Source organism: Hemitrygon akajei, chromosome 21 (genome assembly GCF_048418815.1).
Source record: "Hemitrygon akajei chromosome 21, sHemAka1.3, whole genome shotgun sequence".
In the NCBI taxonomy this organism is placed as follows: Eukaryota; Metazoa; Chordata; class Chondrichthyes; order Myliobatiformes; family Dasyatidae; genus Hemitrygon; species Hemitrygon akajei.
This window is the reverse complement of record NC_133144.1, coordinates 68454213-68476586: the sequence shown is the minus strand read 5'-3', so window position 1 is coordinate 68476586 and position 22374 is coordinate 68454213. Positions and strand designations below refer to the sequence as shown.

Genomic DNA, 22374 nt, shown 5'->3' with positions numbered 1-22374 from the left:
TGCCAATGTCAGCTGATGTTCTGCATTTTACCAGGAACTAAGAGGCTTCATAATTAATCATGTGGTACAAATCTGTACTGAAGAGGGTGAGGTAGGTCTGCTTCAAGGACTCTTTCTCCCTTCCCTGCCATAATGATACAAGTTAGATTTATAAATTAGTTTGGTTATTGGATATTAAAACTCTTCTGAAAACTTCAATCCAGCTGTAACGTGGGTCTGAAAATCAGGATTGATGCTAATCAAATAATAAATATTAAAATACAATGTAAAATATACAATATAGACAAGATGATACAAGGCATAGATTAAGTGGACAGCCATTTTCCCATGGTAGAAATGGCTAATACGAGGGGTCATAATTATAAGGTGATTGGAGGAAAGTATGGGGGGGGGGGGCGGTGTCAGAAGTAAGTTTTTTTTCAAAGAGTGGTGGGTGTATGGAATGCTCTGTTGGGGTAGTGGTAGAGGCAGATACATTAGGTACATTTAAGGAACTCTTAGATAGGCACATGGATGAAAGAGTGGAGGACTATGTGAGAGGGAAGGGTTAGAGCTTGGTTGTCAAGTAAGTTAAAAGTTCAACACGACATCGTAGGCCAAAGAGCCTATACTGTTGTATGTTCTTTGCTTGGAAAATCATCCTAACAATATTATTTTAATGGCAAACATGAACAACAGACAGCTACTTTGGAATATAAATTTTATATACCACTGTTTCAGTTGAATACCGACTTTCAAGATCTTTTAACTTGAAAACCCATTAGTATTTTGGTCAACTACATTCTTTTAAACAAAAGAATGGATTGATGAAGAAGGTAGCTGATCTAGGGACAGACCTGTTGAAATATTTTCAAGAAGATAGAGTGGGAGTCAGGAGTGGAAAGGGTTTGCACTACAGCAGTACAATACCAGCTTCTACCAGCAGAGGTCTCAAATACACTTCACAGCAACAATGCCTGTACTATTGTAAATGGGTCTGGACAATCTCCCTTTAACAACCACTGATCCAACTTCTAAACTAACAGAGGTATACTGAAGTGGTAGCTGCTACATTTCCTGGGTAAGGTGAAGATGTATTTTATGTTTGCATGTGATCCAAAGGTAAAAATTTATCCAACTGGGCTAGATTAAAGCAGATTAAGCTCTCACACAGCACCCAGGTAGTTGGAAGTTTTGCACACGTTTCAGACCAAGACCCTTCATCAAGACTCGTGACGGGTTTCAGCCTGAAAAGTCGACTGTTTAACTCCCTCTACAGATGCTACTTGATTTGCTGAGTTCCTCCAGCAATTTGTGGTAATGTATGTTACCAATATATGAACCTGAATGTAGGAGGTAAGATAATTAATTTTGCCAATGGATAATGAAGAATGTTATCTCAGGCTGAAGCAAGACATGGATCAGTTGGAAAATTAGGTGGAGTGTATAAGCAAATGGAAGTCAGGTAAGGGAAGGACATATACAGTAAATTGACAGACACTGGGGAAAGTTGATGCATAGAGAAACCTAGGGGTCCAAGTCCATAGTTCCCTGAACGTGGCAACAACGTGTGACAGGATGATGAAGTTGGTGTGTGGCACGTTTGCCTCCATAGGTTGGGGGCATAAAATATTAATGTTGGGACATTACGTCGCAATTTTACAGACCACTGGTTAAGAAGCACTTGGAATATTGTGTCACCACACTAAGAAGGATGTGATAAACACAAGAGATTCTGCTGATGCTAGGAGTCTTGAACAACACACACAAAAGTCCCTGCACCAACCCCTGTGGCACACCAACCAGAAACACACTCTCCCCACAACTCTCTGCACCCTGTCACCAAGCCAGTTTTGGATCCAATTAGCCACATTGTTTTGAATTCTATACACCTTACCTTCTGGATCAGCCTATCATGCAGGATCTTGTCAAATGCTTTACTTCAGTTGATCTGGACAAGATCTACCACTCTGCTGTCTCTTTTATTATCACCTCAAAATACTCAAATCAAATTTGCAAGGCAGAATGTCTCCCTCACAAAGTCATGCTGACTATCCTGAATCAGTCCCTGCCTTTCCAAACAAACATAAATCCTGTTTCTTAGAAAAAAATTCCAATTAACTTCCCTACACTGGCATGCATTTACCTGGCTTACCTCTGCTGTGCTTCTTAAATAAAGGAAGACCAACAGTTATCCTCTGGTCTGGTCTTCCGGTATTTTACCTTTGAGCAACACAGATGTAAAAATCTGTCATGTCCCAGCAATCTTCTCTGTTGTTTCTCCAAGTAATAATTTTTCTAATTTTATTTACTTTATGCTACATTCACATGTTGCTCAGGTAATAATTCAGAGATTATAACTTTTAATGGGCTGTATGGGGAGTCCAGGGAGAGGGAGCACTTCTGGTGAAGGAACTTGTTGTGTCCATTCCAGGACAGCTCACTCACATTTGGACCCCACAGGACACTCATCTCTCATCTGTGGCTCCAAGTAGTTGAAAGCATGCGACAGTGGCCCTGGTACACCACTTCGACAGGTGGACTAAACCAGACGAAGGCTGTTGGCAGTGAGATAGGGACATGCAAAGTCAACTTTTTACCGTGTCCATCGTCTGCCCTTATCAAATTACGGCATTGCGTTGCACTGTTGTAACTATATGCTACAATTATTTGTAAGTTAGTCTTGGTCTGTCCTGTGTTTTTGTGATATACTGGAGGAACATTGTATCATTTCTTAATGCATGCATTACTAAATGACAATAAACGAGGACTGAGTGTCCTCGCAATCTACAAAAAAACAAAACTTTGGTAGACTGAGTGGATGAGATCTACAGTGAGATTCAACAGCCAGGAATACGGTATGGCAATGCTCCAAGGAGAGTGAAGGGCACAGAAGAGGTTATAGTCATCCACATCACTGCAGCCAAGGAAGACCCTAGGTTGTAATGCTTGTTCATACCACTGGACCTGGACTTCAAACGCAGCATGGATTCAGCAACTGAAGATCCTGTTTGATAAACATACTGGAGTTCTTTGAGGATATAATGCGCAGTGGATGGAGGGGGACAGATGAATGTTATTTACTTGGATTTCCAGAAGGCATTCGATAAGTTTTGCATAAAAGACTTATCCATAAGATAAGGATGCATAGAATTGGGGGTGATGGATAGAGGATTGGTTAACTAATAGAAAGCAGAGAGTTGGGATACATGGGTGCTACCCTGGTTGGCAATCAGTGGTGAGTGGTGTGTTGCAGGGGTCAGTGCTGGGTCCACAGCTGTTCATGTACACATTGACGATCTGGAAGAGAGGACCGAGTGTAGTGTATCTTAAGTTTGCTACTGATACTAAATTGAGTGGAAAAGCAAATTGTGCAGAAGACACAGAGAGTCTGCAGAGAGATATAGATAGGTTAAGTGAATGGGCAAGGGTCTAGCAGATGGGTACAATGTTGGTAAAAGTGATTTCATCCACTTTGGAAGGGAAAATGGAAGAGCAGATTTATATTTAAATGTTAAAAAATTGCAGTATGCTGCTGTGCAGAAGAACTTGGGTGTACTTGTGCATAAATCACAAAAGGTCGGTTTGCAGGTGCAACAGGCTATCAAGAAGGCAAATGGAATGTTGACCTTCATTACTTGAGGGATTGAATTTAAAAGCTGGGAGGTTATGCTGCAACTGTACAGGGTACGGGTGACGCTGTACCTGTAGTACTGCGTGCAATTCTGGTCTCCTTACTTGAGGAAGGGTATACTGGCTTTGGAGGTGGTGCAGAGGAGGTTCACTAGGTTGATTTCAGAGATAAGGGGGTTAGACTATGAGGAGAGATTGAGTCGCCTGGGACTGTACTCAATGGAATTAAGAATGAGAGGAGATCTTACAGAAACAGATAAAATTATGAAAGGGGTAGATAAGATAGAGGCAGGAAAGTTGTTCCCACTGGTAGGAGAGACTAGAACTGAGGGACATAGCTCAAGATTTGGGGGAGTAGATGTAGGATGGAGATGAGGAGAAACTGCTTTTCCCAGAGTGGTGAATCTGTGTGATTCTCAGCCCAATGAAGAAGTGGAGGTTACCTCAATAAATATCCTTAAGACAAGTCTGGATAGATTTTTGCATAGTTGGGGAATTAGTTATGGAGAAAAGGCAGGTGGAGATGAGTCCATAGCCAGATCAGCCATGATCTTATTGAACGGCAGAGCAGGCTCGACGGGCCAGATGGCTTACTTCTGTTACTATTTCTTATGTTCTAAGATCAAGAGAGTGAAACTGCCCCAATGCAATGGCCTTTCCACTTTAAAACTTTCCCACACAGGTTTCCTGTCATCATCAGACAACCACCATTGCTTTTACCATTGTTTAATTTAGTGCTTAGTGCCACATACAGATCCACTTTATGATTCTGCCTAGGTCACTGTGTTATGCCCGTGGCCCCCTCCTTTTTGAGAATGGCAGGATCGCTATTGATTCGAGTCAGGAGACCCAGGAAATGAGAGAAAGACATGCAGAATCCACAAAGAGTTTGGAATGTGTCCTGGCCTCCGAAAGGCGGAACCACTGATAACGGCTATTGTCTCTTGGAGACAGACTTGTGTATTGAATCCTGTACGATGCATCGAAGCCCCCAGGCAATGAACCAAGGTAGGGGTTGGTGGAGGGATTGCATCATCCCACCCTGATTGACATCTGAGACCCTGTGAGTCAGGATAAAAGAGGGTCTGAGGAACAGCCCCTTCAGACGCACCAGAAGAAATGCTAGAACTCCTGTAACAGCGTAACAGCGAAAGCCAGTGGAACCAGCCCACGTGTGTCCTTTTCCATTTGCCTCGGAATTGGTGGGTCTTGCCACGGAAGCACGGCTTTAGCTAACCTCGAAGGAGAAATCAGTCCTCCAATGACTCTCGAAGGATTGACATCATAAAAGGAATGGGCAAGTTAAACCTCCGTCTTTCTCTCCAACCAAAAAGGCTGCAGCCTACAGCTTGGCTGAACTAAAGTGACTTTTATGGCGTTTTTGGCGTCATTCAATGTCTGTAGTGAGATGCTGAAGATGTTCTATCGGTCAGTTGTGGAGAGCGCCCTCTTCTTTGTGGTGGCGTGTTGGGGAGGAAGCATTAAGAAGAGGGACGCCTCACGTCTTAATAAGCTGGTAAGGAAGGCGGGCTCTGTCGTGGGCAAAGTACTGGAGAGTTTAACATCGGTAGCTGAGCGAAGGGCGCTGAGTAGGCTACGGTCAATTATGGAAAACTCTGAACATCCTCTACATAGCACCATCCAGAGACAGAGAAGCAGTTTCAGCGACAGGTTACTATCGATGCAATGCTCCTCAGACAGGATGAAGAGGTTAATACTCCCCAATGCCATTAGGCTTTACAATTCTACCGCCAGGACTTAAGAACTTTTTAAAAGATATTATTAATGCTTTTTGAGATAGTGATTTAGATGCATATCATATTTTTTACTGAGTTAAGTATTGTATGTAATTAGTTTTGCTACAACAAGTGTATGGGACATTGGAAAAAAAGTTGAATTTCCCCATGGGGATGAATAAAGTATCTATCTATCTATCTTTATATTTCTATCGGACAATACATTATCCTCTAGACAACGATAGAGCTATTTCTTATTGATTATTATTATACCCGCGCTTTTAGATTTAGTATTGACGACGTATATCATCTGTGTGTTTGCATTGATATTATTTTTGTGTATTTTTATCAATAAATACTGTTAAAAATAGTACCATCAGACTTCAACGGACCTCTCTATCTTTGCTGGTAAGTGACCCAGTTACGGGGTACGTAACAACTGGTACACACGCATCCCACAATAACTAGACTCTTCCCCCCATCTCTCCCCCCACACCACCAACTGTAAATTTCTCTTCATCCCGAAGCACCTATTCTGACCTATATCACTGAGCAGGCCATGTGCCCACTGTGCATTTGTACTTTACTGGACAGAACAGTGTCAATCCCTCTTCATGTACCAAACGTTTATAACGTATTAGTCAGACCACACTTGGAATATTGTGAGCAGTTTTGGGCCCTTTACCCAAGAAAAAATGTGCTGTCTTTGGAGAGGGTCCAGAGTAGGTTAATAAGAATTATTCTGGGAATGAAAGAGTTAACATATGTGGAGCAGTTGATGGTTTTCTAACTGAAGCCCATACTAACTGGAGTTTAGAAGAATGAGGAGGGCTGAAGGGAGCTATGCAATATGATTTCTGTTTCTATTTGAGGCATTGGCCATAAATGAGCCACTAATTCAATCAGTAATATGCATCAATGCCTCATCAAGTAGCCTGTCTGTATCTGGCAATGAAGAGCCAAAGGATGCCCCCAAAATACCAGCTACAACTATCATTGTTTTCAAGCTTCACTTATATTTACCTGAATCTTTGTGAGGACAGCTCTGGTAATCCCTGGCACACCACCAACTCTGGATGCTTTGCCTTAAAAAAAAATAGCAAAGCCTTTAGCCTTTCAGCAATTGACTATCTATAATAGAAGCAAAACTGTGCTCTTCAAGAATTCCACAAGGCACACACATTCAGTGGCAGCAACACAATGGAGACATGTTCAAGTGGTTCAGTTGCTGTTCAGACCAAACATGGGGAGGAAATGTAATCTACGTGATTTAGACTGTGGAATGATTGTTGGAGCCACACGAGGTGGTTTGAGTATCTCAGAAACGGCTGATCTCCTGGGATTTTCACGCACAACAGTCTCGAGAGTTTACAGAGAATGATGTGAAAAACAAAAGACATCCAGTGAGTGGCGGTTTTGTGGGCAAAAATGCCTTGTTAATAAGGTCAGAGGAGAATGGCCAGACTGGTTCAAACTGACAGGAAGGCAACAGTAACTCAAATAACCATACATGTGGTGGTGTGCAGAAGAGCATCTCTGAATGTATATGTTGAATCTTGAAGTAGGTGAGCTACAGAAGCAGAAGACCACACCGAGTTCCAATCCTGTACCTAATAAAGTGGCCACTGCATGCAAGTATTACAAGATTAAACTTTGCTGAGAGAAAACAAATAATGCTCTAAGTTAAATGTCATCAGAATGGTGATCTCCATCGTGAGGTTATCACCACTTCATTTCTGAAGTTTTCTGTGTAATTTAAAGATTAAAGATTGGCTCTATTTATCACAAGTACATTGAAACATACAGTAAAATGTACATCAAATCAAATCAGCGAGGATTGCGCGAAGTAGCCACAAGTGTCACCACACTTCTGCCACCAACATACAAACTCACTAACTCTAACTCATACAACTTTGCAACGTGGGAGGAAATCAGAGCATTCAGAGGTCACATGGAGAATGTACAACCTCCTTACAACAGTAGCAGAATTGAACCCCTGGTTGCTGGGACTGTATTAGTTTTACTGTAGCCACTAAGCTACATGCTGTCCATGCTTTGAGTAGAGAAGCCAGTTGTATACGGCCTTGAGTCACAGATGGACAGCAATGGAATCAGTCATGCTGTCCTAACTTGGGCTCAGTATCCTTGGTCCTGTTGCTCAGTAACTTTGTGAAAAATCTGACAAATAATTGACTTTTTATTCACCTCAGAAAGGAGACTGACAAACATTGTTTTCTCATAGATTCAAACAGTTTAGTGCACATTCAAATGGTTTTGAAATGGTTTTGTGCCCATTCAAACACAACATACCTTTCTTTAAATACATTCTTCGCATAGCATTAATGAGGGATGACTTCCCGACGTTTGGTACACCAATCACCATCAAACAATACTCCATATTCTAAGGGGAAACAAGGTAAATGGGAATATTTCTCATTACTAGGTGTTCTGAATGACCCAGCATCCAAATGATCATGCTTGTACATTACCTATCAATTTTATAAAAGACAGACATAGTTAAGGACAGAGATCCACAACACCGGTGACCTGTTAGGTATAAATTCTAAACATTTACCAGTTTCAAGAACATGCCTTTCCCTCAAGTAATCCAACTCTCTTTTTAAGGAGTTTGGCCTCATTTTAAACCTCCCCAAAGATTTTGATTCCTCTGACCTGACAAGCAAATATTTTCTAAGATTTATTACCCTTCCAGATTATAAAGTACTTTAAAGATGGAAAATAGGGCGCTATGGTAGTGTGGCCGTTAGCACGATGCTACTACAGCTCAGGGTGTTGCGATCAGAGGTCAATTTCAGTGTCCTCTGTAAGTAAATGTGTATATTCCGTCCCTTGTGTGCGTAGATTTTCTACAGGTATCCAGTTTCCTACTATAGTCTGAAGATGTACTGGTTAGTAGGTTAGAGTACATTCAGCCAGAGACTCATTCCACTGAGATGCAACACTGAGCATCATAGGAAGTCATTCCTGCCTGTGGCCATCAAACTTTACAACTCCTCCCTCGGAGTGTCAGACACTCTGAGCCAATAGGTTGATCCTAGACTTATTTCACTTGACATAATTTACTTATTATCATTTAATTATTTCTGGTTTTATTTTGCTCTATTTCTACTCTATTATTGGTTGGTGCAACTGTAACGAAACCCAGTTTCCCTCGGGATCAATAAAGTATGTCGGTCTGTCTGTTAACTGGTCACTGTAAATTGTCCTGTGATTAAGCTAAGAGTTAAATAGGTGGGTTGCTGGGCGGTGCAGCTCGTTGGGCCAGAAGGGCCTGTTTCATGCTGTATCTCCAACTTAATAAGTAAACTATGTCAGAAGAAAAAGACTTTTAAACCATAATGTTGATGCTGATCGAAAAGGCTACCCCACCTTCCAGCACCTGGGCCTGGAGCCCAGTGAGTAGCAGTTCTTCAAGTACACATCCAAACCTCCAAAACACTTCTATTTATTTTATTTAGAGATAAAGCACCATAACAGGCACTTCCAGCCCCTTGATCCCACAATGCCCAATCACACCCATGTGACCAGTTTACCTGTAACCCATACGTCTTTGGAATGTGGGAGGAAACTAGATCTCCCAGAGGAAACCCATGCAATCACAGGGAGAATGTACAAACTCCTTACAGACAGTGGCAGGAATCGAACCTGAATTGTTGGCATTGTACTACATTATACTAACCGCTACATTACTGTGTTGCCCTTTCCTTTAAAATTGTTGAGGATTTCTACCAACCATCCTTTCAGACAGTGAACTACAGAACTCTGTGCAGCAGGGTTATAAAGATTTTCCTCATATTCTCCTAAGCCTTGTACCAATTACTTTAAATTTCTACTCCCTATTTTTGACCCTTCTGTAAAAGGAAATAAATCCATTCCATTTATACTGATCCCTCAAATCTTTATACATTGCATTCAAGTTTCCCCTCAACCTCCTCAATTTCAAATAAAATTTATCTGACTTTTTTTTGCTCAGAACTACTATTTTGCAGACAGCATCGCTGTAAATCTGCTCTGCACCTGCTCCAGTTCAATTACGTTATTTCCTACAATGTGGTAAGCAGAACTGCACGTTAAGCTTTGGCTAAACCCGTGACAAAGTTCAAGTATCACTTCCCATCTGCTGGAGGATCTAAGCTGCAACCTACTGAATACTGAAGGGTTTCCAGAGTGGATGTGGAAAGGATGTTTCTTGTAGTGGGGGAGTCTAGGACCAGAGAGCACAGCCTCAGAATAGAGGGCTGTCCCTTTAGAACAGAGAGGAGGAGGAGGAATTTCTTTAGCCAGAGGACAGTGAATCTGTGGAATTCATTTTCATGGACAACTCTGAAGTCAAGGCCAGTTGACAATAGACAATAGGTGGAGTAGGCCATTCAGCCCTTCAAGCCAGCACTGCCATTCAACGTGATCATGGCTGATCATCCACAGTCAGTATCCCGTTCCTGCCTTCTCCCCATATCCCTTGACTCTGCTATCTTTAACAGCTCCGTCTAACTCTTTCTTGAAAGCATCCACAGAATTGGCCTCCACTGTCTTCTGAGGCAGAGCATTCCATAGATCCACAACTCTCTGGGTGAAAAAGTTTTTCCTGAACTCTGTTCTAAATGGCCTACCCCTTATTCTTAAACTGTGGCCTCTGGTTCTGGACTCCCCCAACATCGGGAACATGTTTCCTGCCTCTAGCGTGTCCAATCCCTTAATAATCTTATATGTTTCAATCAGATCCCCTCTCATCCTTCTAAATTCCAGTGAATGCAAGCCCAGTCACTCCAATCTTTCAACATATGACAGTCCCGCCATCCCAGGAATTAACCTCGTGAACCTACGCTGCACTCTCTCAATTGCAAGAATGTTCCTCCTCAAATTTGGAGACCAAACTGAACACAATACTCCAGGTGTGGTCTCACCAGGGCCCCGTACAACTGCAGAAGGACCACTTTACTCCTATACTCAACTCCCCTTGTTATGAAGGCCAACATGCCATTAGCTTTCTTCACTTGACCAGAGCTGGGTCTGCGAATCTCTGAGTCCAATGCAGATGTTGAAGCCCAATGTCTACAAGTGTGATAGAAGTCTGCAAGTGGGTCCAGAGAAGGCTCACAAGAATGATTCCAGGAATGAAAGGGTTAATGAATGAAGAGTGTTTGATGGCTCTGGACTTCTACTTGATGTTTAGAAGAAAAGGGGGCAATCTCTTTGAAACCTATTGAATATTAAGAGGCCTAGGTAGAGTGGATGTGGAAAGGATTTTTCCTGTTGTGGGTGAGTCTAAGACCAGAGGATATAGCCTCAGAATAGAGGGATATTCATTTAAAACAGAGATTAGGAGGAATTTCTTTAGCCACAAGGTAGTGAATCTGTGGAATTCATTGCCACAGATGGCTGCAGAGGCCATCACTGGGTACATTTAAAGCAGAGTTGATGGGTTTTTGATTAGTCATAGTGTCAAAGATTATGGGGAACAGGCAGGAGAATGGGGGTGAGAAGGATAATAAATCAGCCATGATTGAATAGCAGAGCTGACTTGATGGGACAAAACTCGACGCACACTCACATTGAAACATGGTACCCAAGTGATGCATAATATCAAGCGGTGTAGGTACGGTCTTATGTATATGATTACTGTGTTAATCATTTTAAAAAAAAATTATTTAGGGATACAGTACAGTGGCAGGCCCTCCTAGCCCATGAGCCCATGCCACCCAAGTGACTAATTAATCTACTAACTTCTATGTCTTTGGGATTTGGTGGGAAACTGGAAAACCTGGAGGAAACCCACATTGACAGAGGGAAAACATAAAAAATCCTTACGGACAGCAGCAGAAATGAACCTGGGTCACAGGATCCATTATAGCGTTATGCCATATTGGCATTATTAATGTGCATTAGTTTGTGACATCAAAGTACCAAATTATATATCATAGACAATAACATATTTATTTCCTTACCTCTGTTCGATGATACCGGTTACTTTTCTGAATGAGGTCTACCACAGTGGGAACAATCTACCAATCATCCAAAAAAGCAGCAATTAATGATCAAATCACAAACTCATCAAGGCTTATCATTGAGGAATTACTTTTATACTTGGAGAAAGAACACATTTCTACTACTGTCAAACATCAAACTATTGTGTCTGAATTGGGACCGGGATCGGTGCCAACTAACTTCCTATAATTACTCAGGTCCTAATAAATAAATTAGGTTAACAGTTTTTACAGCTCTTACTGATTTAGTAGTTCAGTTACAGCTGTATTGTATGGTCCATGTTAATGCAAAACACGAGTCAAGGTTGAAATCAGCCTCAAATGAGGCAGCATCTGTTCACCATTTGGTACAGGTGTGAGATTGCCTCAAGGAGATGGGCCACATTCCTTAAGCTCTGTATGGTGATAATTCTTCTGCAGCAGAGCTAACATTTAATTAACACACACAAAACGCTGGAGGAGCTCAGCAGGTCAGGCAGCACCTATAGAGAAGACCTGGTCCTGATTAAGGGTCTTGGCCTGAAACATCAACTGTTTATTCCTCTCCATAGATGCTGCCTGATCTGCTGAGTTCCTCCAGCATTTTCTGTATGTTACTCTTGATTTCCAACATCTGTAGAACTTCTTGTGTTTTAATATTTAATTAGTTATAAATTTGAAAATAGTTTGAGCACTTTACTTATAACAATTGTAATGTTCACGTCTGCATCTTTCAAACACTAATTTCACCAGCGTAATGACAGATCACTAGCACTGTCATGCATTTGTGAAATATCTACAGGTAGGGGTCTGCTTCTCTGACTGGAGAATGGTGATATCAAAGATGTTGTGCTAGTACAATGGCAATCCCAATCAGGGAGCAATGTTAAAATGGTATACATTTCTCTATAATTAAGTAAGGAGATATCATAACAGTCACTGAAATGTGAAGCACTTGTGGAATATGTTTCTAAAAACACCAGGATTCCAGTTGTGCAGCAGTGGAAAGGATGGAGCAGCTTCAGGTTTCTTGGTGTCGACATCTCTGAAGATTTATCCTGGGCCCAATGTATTGATGCAATCACGAAGAAAGCATGACAGCTTATTTCATTAGGTGTTTGAGGAGATTTGGTACGTCACCAAAGACACTCACAAATTTCTACAGTTGTACTGTTCTGACTGGGCGCATCACTGTCCAATATGGAGACACCAAGGTACAGGATCAGAAAAAGCTGCAGAAGGTTGTAAACTCAGTCAGTTCCATCATGGGTACTAGCCTCCCAAGCAACAAGAACAGCTCCAAAAGGTGATGCCTCAAGAAGGTTTCATCCACCATTAAGGACCCTCACCATCTAGGACATACTCTCTTTGCAATACTACATTAGGGAGGTGGTACAGGAGACTACAGGACACTCAACATTTTAGGAATAGTTTTTTCCCCTCTGTCATCACCATTTTGCATTATTTTTTTCTTGATATTTATTATTATAACTTAATAGTTTTTTAATGTATTGCTGAAAACAAAACAAGAAATTTCACGACATACTTATGTCAGTGATAACCCGATTCTGACTGATTGACATCACTTTAAATCTGCACACAATTGGGTGAATATCCTAAACAGCTCCACATATACCATTAATGGGAAACTCCTGATGGAGTCAATTGAATTTAAGTCAATTCAAATTCAGTTGAAGAACTCACTTGTTTTATGTGTACATCCCTGTCCTGTAAGCAGTTTGTGAAGAGGACATTTTGGACTCCTTGTTCTTCCAATTGCTTCAGAATTCGCTGAAGAATAAACAAAAATATTAGGTCCTACTGACAAACTCTTTTAAAAAATAATTGACTACTTAATTACTATGACTCAATTCATCTTCTCCCCCAGAGGTTGGGTGAGACTAGAACTCCAGGTCATGGGTTAAAGGTGAAAGATAAATTGCTTAAGGAGAACATGAGGGGGAACCTCTTCACTCAGAGGGTGGTGGAGAGTGTGGAATGAGCTGCCAGTGAAGCAGTGGATGCCAGTTCGATTTCAACATTTGAGAGAAATTTGTTTAAGTACATGGGTGGGAGGGGGATGGAGGGCTGTGGTCCAGGTGCAAGTCAACAGGAGTGGGCAAATTAATAGTTCAGCACGGACCAAATGGACCAAAGGCCTAAGAAATTATGTTTCTAGAATTCAGCTTTGAAGGACGTAATGGTGGCCAGATATTTGAAATGTACAGTCGGCCCTCTTTATCCGCGAATTCAACCAACCGCGAATTGTGAAAACAGCACTTGTTGTTCGAGCATGTACAGACTTTGTTTTCTTGTCATTATTCCCTAAACAATGCAATATAACAACCATTTTATATAGCATTTACATTGTATTAGGTATTATAAGTAATCTAGAGATGATTTAAAGTATACGGGAGGATGTGTGTGGGTTATCATGGATCGGGATAGAAAAAAATCAGAAGTTCTCTTACTAAGTAAGTCGGAACAGGTACATCCAGTATTATTTAGCGTCAGTTAGTCAAACGTTTGTCTTAGTATATGTTTTACCTTTCTATGCATATAAAACACTTAAGAACATATGTTTCAGCACCGGGCTCGGGAACGGAAGTTCTCGGGACTCGGGACAGACCGTTCCCGAGTGTGCTTTCCATGTGCCTGGTTGATGTGGATCAAAAACCCCAAACCCCAAAAATTAAACCATTGTGTTGCTTAGTAATAATTGTAGCTTTCATTGGGGCAGAGCCTTTCTCACTTTATCCTTTAAAATTGTTCCGATCGTTGACCGACGTAGCCTAACGCTTTTCCAATGACTGATGGCGTTTCACCTCTTTCCAATCGCTTTATTATTTCCACTTTATTTTCAATCGTGTTTGTGATTATTTTCGCAAACAGAAACACTGAGGATTCAGATCTCTGCCGCCGGGTCCTAATGTCCACCGCACTGAAACAGGTTAAATAAGGTCTGGGGTTCCGCTGGGTCCTAGATCCACCGCATTGAGACAGGTTGAATAAGGGACTTGAGCATCCACGAATTCTGGTATCCGCGAGGGGTCCCAGAACCAATCCCTTGCGGATAAAGAGGGCCGACTGTATTCTACAAATCTAGTTATTTTTAATAAATATTTATTTGAGAAAGAAAAACTTGAGTCCCACTCTTACATTGATTTGAGAATCCAGAAGAGTAGCTTTTTAGCATTTATGGTACAGTACAAGAATAGTTAATATTATACAATTCAATGTCCAAAATATCCAAGAAACTATCTGTCTAAAACTCATTACCCATGCTATTCCTTTCCATATAGAACAATGACCAAGAAGACTCAAAGTACAGAAAATTTCTGTATTGACAGTACTGCAGAAATTAGCTTGTGGGGCAACTGTACCACAGCAAGGTTAAGGTGACCCTGATGATTAGATAAGCAGTTCTTGATACACTGACAACCTTTTGGCATTCTTCTCATAATGTGAAGACAGCACTTATGTCATGAAATGCCAGTAGAAACAAGAAAAATGTAGTACATAAGCACTATCAGGGCATAGCATCATAGAGTAGCATGTTACTTGCTGGTTGATGGAGTAGAATTTTCATTGTCTGCAGATGAATGTCTGTAACATCATAAAGACACAGGAGCACAACTACAAGAAAATCTGCAGATGCTGGAAATCCAAGCAACACAACACACACAAAATGCTGGAGGAACTCAGCAGGTCAAGCAGCATCTATTGAAGAGTAAACAGTCAACGTTTCGGCCAAGACCCTTCATCAGGAGCAGAAATAGGCCATTCAGTCTATTTAATCCAGTCTGCCACTCCTGATTTATTGTCCCTCTCATCCCCATTTTCCTGCGTTCTCCCCACAACTTTTGACAGCCTTACTAATCAAGAACCTATCAAGATCTGCATTAAATATACCCAATAACTTGGTCTGTGGCAATGAATTCCCATGATACCATGGCTAAAGAAAATCCTCTTCAACTCTGTTCTGAAGGAATATCCTTCTATTTTGAGGCTGTGCCCTCTGGTCCTAGACTCACCCACAATAGGAACCATCCTCTCCATGTCCACTCTATCTAGACTTTTCAGAATTCAAATATCGAATCATTTTACAGGGGTGTCAAACTCATTTTAGGTCACGGGCCGGATTGAGCAAAATGCAGCTTCATGCGGGCCGGATCAGTCGGACGCATGCGAACGCAGCTTTCGTTGCCTCCGTTTTTTCAGCCTGCTCTCATGTGTCTCAGTCTTTGCTATAACTACAAAATGTTTCACTTTACAAATTCCGTTTCTTATGAAGAAGACTGCCGAATAAACACTAAAAACCCTGAAAACCTGGTACCTGAATAAACTCAGCATTAGCCATATCATATGCCATAGGCGCTTCGATTACTGGGGCCAGCTTTAATAGTAATTAGATATTATCTCGCGGGCTAAAGATAATTCCACCGCGGGCCGGATTTGGCCCGCGGGCCTTGAGTTTGACATATATGATTTAGAAGAATGATTCCCCCTCATTCTTCTAAATTCCAGCAAGTAGACCAGTTAAGGCATTATTGCTCTGGGCATAAACTGCAGGGAGAAAGGGAAAGTTGGAGATAATTCACAATGAACTGCTCTTAAATTTGACTCCCCCTTAGAAATACAATTACTGGGAAATAACATGCAGCTACAGAGCTGTTTACTGCTCGGTGTGCTACTATACAGACCTGTTTATCTGTTAGATCAGCTATGTCCATTTTGTTCAGCACTAGTAGATGTGGTCTAACATTCATGGTCTCCTTAAATATAGGATTGCGTCCAGATAAAGGAATGTACTAACGGAGGTTAAGGATTACAGATTTTTATAAAATTAGTTTTATTTGCCACATACTGTGAAATGTATCATTTGTTAAAATTTTGGGTCAATATTGTAGACTTTCAATATTGTACTTGTGTTGTAGTATTCTATGTTTTGTATCAATAACCAACATAGTCCTAGGATGTACTGGGAGCAGCCCACAAGTGTCACCATGATTCCAGCAACAACATAACACGCCTATAACTCATTAACCCTAACCTGTATTCCTTTGGAATGCGGGAGGAGAGCAGAGTACCGGGATTGAACCCCAATCATGTTTGCTGACGTGATAAAGCACTATGCTAATGACTGAACTACTGTGCCATTTATAGCTACGGAGGAACTATTAAAATTTATGAATACTACTGCATTATTTTACTCACTTTTTGCACTATTATGATGTTACAATAACAAATTTAATAAGTAAGTAGTGCAAAAAGAGAGCAAAATAGTGAGGTAGTGTACATGAGTTCATGGACCATTCAGAAATCTGATGGAGGGGAACAAGCTGTTCCTAAACATTGAGTGTGGGTCTTTAGGCTCCAGTACCCCCCCCCACCCCTCTGATGGCAGTAATGAGAAGAGGGCATGTCCTGGATGGTGAGGGTCAATGGTTAGTAAGTTGATGGAAAAGATCCTGAGAGGCAGGATTTATGAACATTTGGAGAGGCATAATATGATTTGGAATAGTCAACATGGCTTTGACAAAGTCAGGTCCTGCCTTACAAACCTGATTGATTTTTTTGAGGATATGACTAAACACGCTGATGAAGGAAGAACAGTAGATGTAGTGTGTATGGATTGCAGCAAGGCATTTGTTAAGGTACCCCCATGCATGGCTTATTGAGGAAGTTAGGAGGTATGGGATCCAAGGGGACCTTGCTTTGTGGATCCAGAATTGGCTTGCCCACAGAAGGCAAAGAGTGGTTGTAGATGGGTCATATTTTGCATGGAGGTAGGTGACCAGTGGTTTGCATCAGGGATCTGTTCTGGGACCCCTTCTCTTCGTGATTTTTGTAAACGACCTGATGGGAAAGTAGAGGAACGGGCTAGTAAATTTGCTGATGACACAAAGGCTGGGGGTGTTGTGGATAGTGTGCAGGGCTGTCAGAGGTTACAGCGGACATGGATAGGCAAAATTGGGCTGAGAAGTAGCAGATGGAGTTCAACCCAGATAACTGTGAGGTGATTCATTTTAGTAGGTCAAATATGATGATAGAATATAGTATTAATGGTAAGACTCTTGGCAGCATGGAGGATCAGAGGGTTCTTGGGGTCTGAGTCCATAGTACACTCAAAGCCGTTGTGCAGGTTGACTGTGTGGTTAAGAAGGCATATGGTGTATTGGCCTTCATCAACTATGGGATTGAGTTTAGGAGCCGAGAGGTAATGTTACAGCTATATAGGACCATGATCAGACCCCATTTGGAATACCGTGTTCCGTTCTGGTCACCTCACTACACGAAGGATGTGGAAAATATAGAAAGGGTGCAGATGTGATTTAGAAGGGTGTTCAAACAAAACACACAAAATGCTAGTGGATCGCAACAGGCCAGGCAGCATCTATAGGAAGAAGTACAGTCGACATTTCGGGCCGAGACCCTTCGTCAGGACTAACTGCCTTTCAGTTAGTCCTGACGAAGGGTCTCGGCCTGAAACGTTGACTGTACTTCTTCCTATAGATGCTCCCTGGCCTGCTGCATTCCACCAGCATTTTGTGTGTGTTGCTTGAATTTCCAGCATCTGCAGATTTCCTCATGTTTGTGTTTAGAAGGACGTTGCCTGGATTGGGGAGTATGCCTTACGAGAATAGGTTGAGTGAAATTGGCCTTTACTCCTTGGAGCAACAGAGGATGACGGATGACCTGATAGAGGTGTATAAGATGATGAGAAGCGTTGATCATGTGGATAGTCAGAGGCTTTTTCCCAGGGCTGAAATGGCTATCACAAGAGGGCACAGATTTAAGGTGCTTGGAAGTAGGTACGGAAGAGATGTTGGGTAAGTTTTTTTTACGCAGAGAGTGGTGAGTGCGTGGAATGGGCTGCCGGTGACGGTGGTGGAGGCAGATACAATAGGGTTTTTTAGGAGACTCCTGGATAGGTACATGGAGCTTAGAAAAATAGAGGGCTATGTGTAACCCTAGGTAATTTCTAAAGTAAGTACACGTTCGGCACAGAATTGTGGGTCGAAGGGCCTGTATTGTGCTGTAGTTTTTCTATGTTTCTATATTACATTATGTGTTGTGTGTGAGTTATATGCACATTGGTCTGGGGGTACATTGTGTCATTTGGCGGGATACATATGTATGGTTGAATGATGATAAACCTGAATTTGAATTACTCATATCTAATTCTCCAGATGCCTAAGTTTCCTAGTAACCATATAACCATTACAGCACGGAAACAGGCCATCTCAGCCCTTCTAGTCAGTGCCGAACGCTTACTCTCACCTAGTCCCACTTACCTGCACTCAGCCCATAACCCTCCATTCCTTTCCTGTCCATGTACCTATCCGATTTTACTTTAAATGACAATACCGACCCTGCCTCTACCACTTCTACTGGAAGCTCGTTCCACACAGCTACCACTCTCTGAGTAAAGAAGTTCCCCCTCGTGTTACCCCTAAACTTTTGCCCCTTAACTCTCAACTCATGTCCTCTTGTTTGAATCTCCCTTACTCTCAATGGAAAAGGCCTATCCACGTCAACTCTAACTATCCCCCTCATAATTTTAAATACCTCTATCAAGCCCCCCCTCAACCTTCTACGCTTGAACTTTTGTTGGGCTGCCGGTGACGGTGGTGGAGGCAGATACGATAGGGTATTTTGGAGACTACTGGATAGGTACATGAAGTTTAGAAAAATAGAGGGCTATGGGTAACCCTAGGTAATTTCTAAAGTAAGTACATGTTCGGCACAGCATTGTGGGCCACAGCTTTTGGGTTTTTGGGTTAAACCGTTTGAAGGGCTACATTCTTAAAAGGATATCCGTGCATCATGAACTTCAATTATACAATCCACTTTTTTCATACTGGCTTGCATCTTTTTCAGGCCTGGATAAAACACAATAGAATCAACCTTCAGCATACCAAGCAAGGTTTTGTCACATAAAAAAAGGTACCCACATCCCAATTATCTATAGAAATTAATTAAAATTCATGAACTCAGTTACATGGTAAAAAAAACATTTCTTAGACAGAATCATAAAAAAATCATAGGTCCTTCGCACTGATTGTGATGTTTGTCTACTAGGATCCCTTTACCTGCATTAGGCACACGCTCCCCATGTCTTTCCTATCCAAGTACATGCCCATTAGATGCCTTTCTAATGACAGGTGTGTGAATTTCGCAACTACGTGATTTTCCGCATTCATTGTAGCAGAAGAAACGTGGAAACTTAACTCCCAACACTGGTTCAGAGTGAAAAAGAAGAATGGGTCATCTCAAACACTCTCAACTAACTCCAGAGATCACTGCAATCAACAGCAATTATCCCACACACTTAAACTGTCTGACACTTATCTAAGTAGCTGCTGTGAAGGCACATTTGATGATGAGATTTGACTAACATTTCCATTTATGACTCTGGATTAAGCCCACATACTCTAGGCTGAACACGAGGGAACCTGCAGATGCTGGAAATTCAAGCAACACACACAAAATGCTGGTGGAACACAGCAGGCCAGGCAGCATCTATAGGAGAAGCGCTGTCGACGTTTCTGGCTGAGACCCTTTGTCAGGACTAACTGAAAGAAAAGATAGTAAAAGATTTGAAAGTTGGAGGGGGAGGGGTTGATCCGAAATGATAGAAGACCGGAGGGGGAGAAGTGAAGCTAAGAGCTGGAAACTTGATTGGCAAAAGGGATACACAGCTGGAGAAGGGAAAGAATCATGGGATGAGAGGCCTAGGGAGAACAAAAGGGGGAGGAGAGCACCAGAGGGAGACGGAGAGCAGGCAAGGAGCAACTACAAGAGGAGCAGAGAGAAAAAAAGGGAAAATAATAATAAGTAAATAAATGAAGGATGGGGTAAGAAGGGGAGGAGGAGCATTAATGGAAATGAGAGAAATCAATGTTCATGCTATCAGGTTGGAGGCTACCCAGACAGAATATAAGGTGTTGTTCCTCTGAGTGTGGCTTCATCTTGATAGTAGAGGAGGCCATGGATTGACATATCAGAATGGGAATGGGACGTGGAATTAAAATGTGTGGCCACTGGGAGATCCTGTTTTCTCTGGCGTAGGTGTTCAGTGAAACGGTCTCCCAGTCTGCGTTGAGTCTCACCAACATATAGATTCACCGGGAGCACCGGACGCAGTATACCACACCAGCCGACTCACAAGTTAAGTGTCGCCTTACCTGGAAGGACTGTCTGGGGCCCTGAACGGTGCTGAGGGAGGAAGTGTAAGGGCAGGTGTAGCACTTGTTCCGCTTACAAGGATAAGTGCCAGGAGGGAGATCAGTGGGAAGGATGGGAGCAGGGGGAGACAAAAGGACAGGGAGTCCCTGTGGAAAGCGGAAAGTGGGGGGGGGGGGGGAAGGAAAGATGTATTTAGTGGTGGGATCCCATTGGAGGTGGCGGAAGTTACAGAGAATTATATGTTGGACCCTGGTCAAGTCAAGTCAACTTTTACTGTCATTTCGACCATAACTGCTGGTACTGTGCATAATAAAAATGAGATGACGTTTTTCAGGACCATGGTTTTACATGACACAGTACAAAAAACTAGACTGAACTAGGTAATAAAAAAAAACAGAGAAAGCTACACTGGACTACAGACCAACACTGGACTGCATAAAGTGCACAAAAACAGTGCAGGCATTACAATAAATAATAAACAGGGCAGTAGGGCAAGGTGTCAGTCCAGGCTTCGGGTATTGAGGAGTCTGATAGCTTGGGGAAGAAACTGTTACATAGTCTGGTGAGGTGGTAGTTGAGGACAAGGGGTTGCTTAGCATCTGCAGAATCTCTTGTGCTTACATAGTACAAAATAGAGTGCCACACTTAACAGAGATGGAGCGGTGCAGGCAGCAAAGGTGCAAGGGAAGATTGGGAGGTCAATAGGACCAGCATGTAAAGACATCTTGGTGTGCGTGGATGAGTTGGGCAAAGGGTCAGTTTCCACACTGTATATCGCCACTATTCAATAATGTGATGAGGATTTACCAGAACAGATTGCTCATCAAAATCTAACCTACCCTGGATAGTTCTATCTTCATGTGATATAAGGTATGATCATTCGACTCTCATTAAGCCCATTAAGTCTATTGACTTCACCTTTATCTTCCAGGGGTTGTCCGACTCGCCTGACTTTCACGGTTTATTCTCACTGCCCTGTTGTCCCCCTCACCCCAACCCCGTTCACTGCTTCCCACCAGGGCGGTATCTCAGTCTCCACCATCGGCGGACACAGAGGAGGCAAACACCAGCATCGGAGCCAGGCCGTGTGAGATCTGGGCCTGATCCGAGCTTTCCACCCGACCTCGCCCCAGGCCCAGCCGCTACCTTTCGCCATGTGACCCGGGAACCAGCGCGCCACGTCGCGGTTGGCGAGGTCGAAAGTTTGCCGCAGCTGGAGAGCGGCCCACGCCGCTCGGCCGCTCATCGCCGCCGACTATCCCAAAGCTCCGGCTCCGAGCCGCCACCGCCGTTGCCCGCGCAACCGCTGATTGACAGCGAAGCGGGGACCGTCTCTAAATCACCCGCGACCATAAAAGCGTAAGGTCGCCGCTCAGCCGATCACTGCATTTTCTGCAACAGTGCACAACGTGTACTGTATTGCACATTTCTTTTTTAATTTTAAAAATGGACTGTAATGATGATAAATACACACACACGTGTAAGAAACAGTGCAAAAAAAAGGTGTGCTTTCGCAGCTACTAGCATTTGCTTTCCACGGCATGCTTTATCCCAACTAGAGCCAAATTTAGTAATGTAAACATCTTAAAAGTTAGCAGTATATCTCAGGAACTTAAAACTTTCTATTGTTTTTTCATTAGATGAAAGTCATAAAATGTTACAGCCGTTTTGCCGCGATGTTGTGTCAACATTTTAACCTGCGTATTATTTACAAGACAGGGTTGTAGCGAGGTGAGCCAGTGTGACTTCCGCCCATGATCTTCACACCACGCCAATTACAGGAGAAATGACATGAACAAAAGCCACCCTTGTACTTGGCTTTCATAGATCTGCAAAGACACGATGCAGTA

At 42.4% G+C, this 22374-nt stretch overlaps 1 protein-coding gene across 2 annotated transcripts in view; it reads right to left on the bottom strand.

The window, feature by feature from the left end:
• mtg1 (mitochondrial ribosome-associated GTPase 1) overlaps nucleotides 1–21853 on the bottom strand; it is a 42425-nt gene extending 20572 nt beyond the window's left edge. The window contains exons 1-7 of one of the 2 annotated variants that reach the window (XM_073025682.1): nucleotides 21671–21853; nucleotides 19154–19218; nucleotides 16036–16140; nucleotides 13037–13123; nucleotides 11315–11371; nucleotides 7659–7749; nucleotides 6372–6433 (exon numbers count right to left, since the gene is read on the bottom strand). In XM_073025682.1, the coding sequence (XP_072881783.1) occupies nucleotides 6372–6433; nucleotides 7659–7749; nucleotides 11315–11371; nucleotides 13037–13123; nucleotides 16036–16140; nucleotides 19154–19218; nucleotides 21671–21770 (567 nt within the window). In that variant the 5' untranslated portion in view covers nucleotides 21771–21853. Of the gene's footprint in view, nucleotides 1–6371; nucleotides 6434–7658; nucleotides 7750–11314; nucleotides 11372–13036; nucleotides 13124–16035; nucleotides 16141–19153; nucleotides 19219–21442; nucleotides 21583–21670 lie in introns of those variants that run through there. The other variant, XM_073025683.1, reaches the window with a different exon arrangement.
• Between the last annotated feature and the right edge of the window lie 521 nt (nucleotides 21854–22374).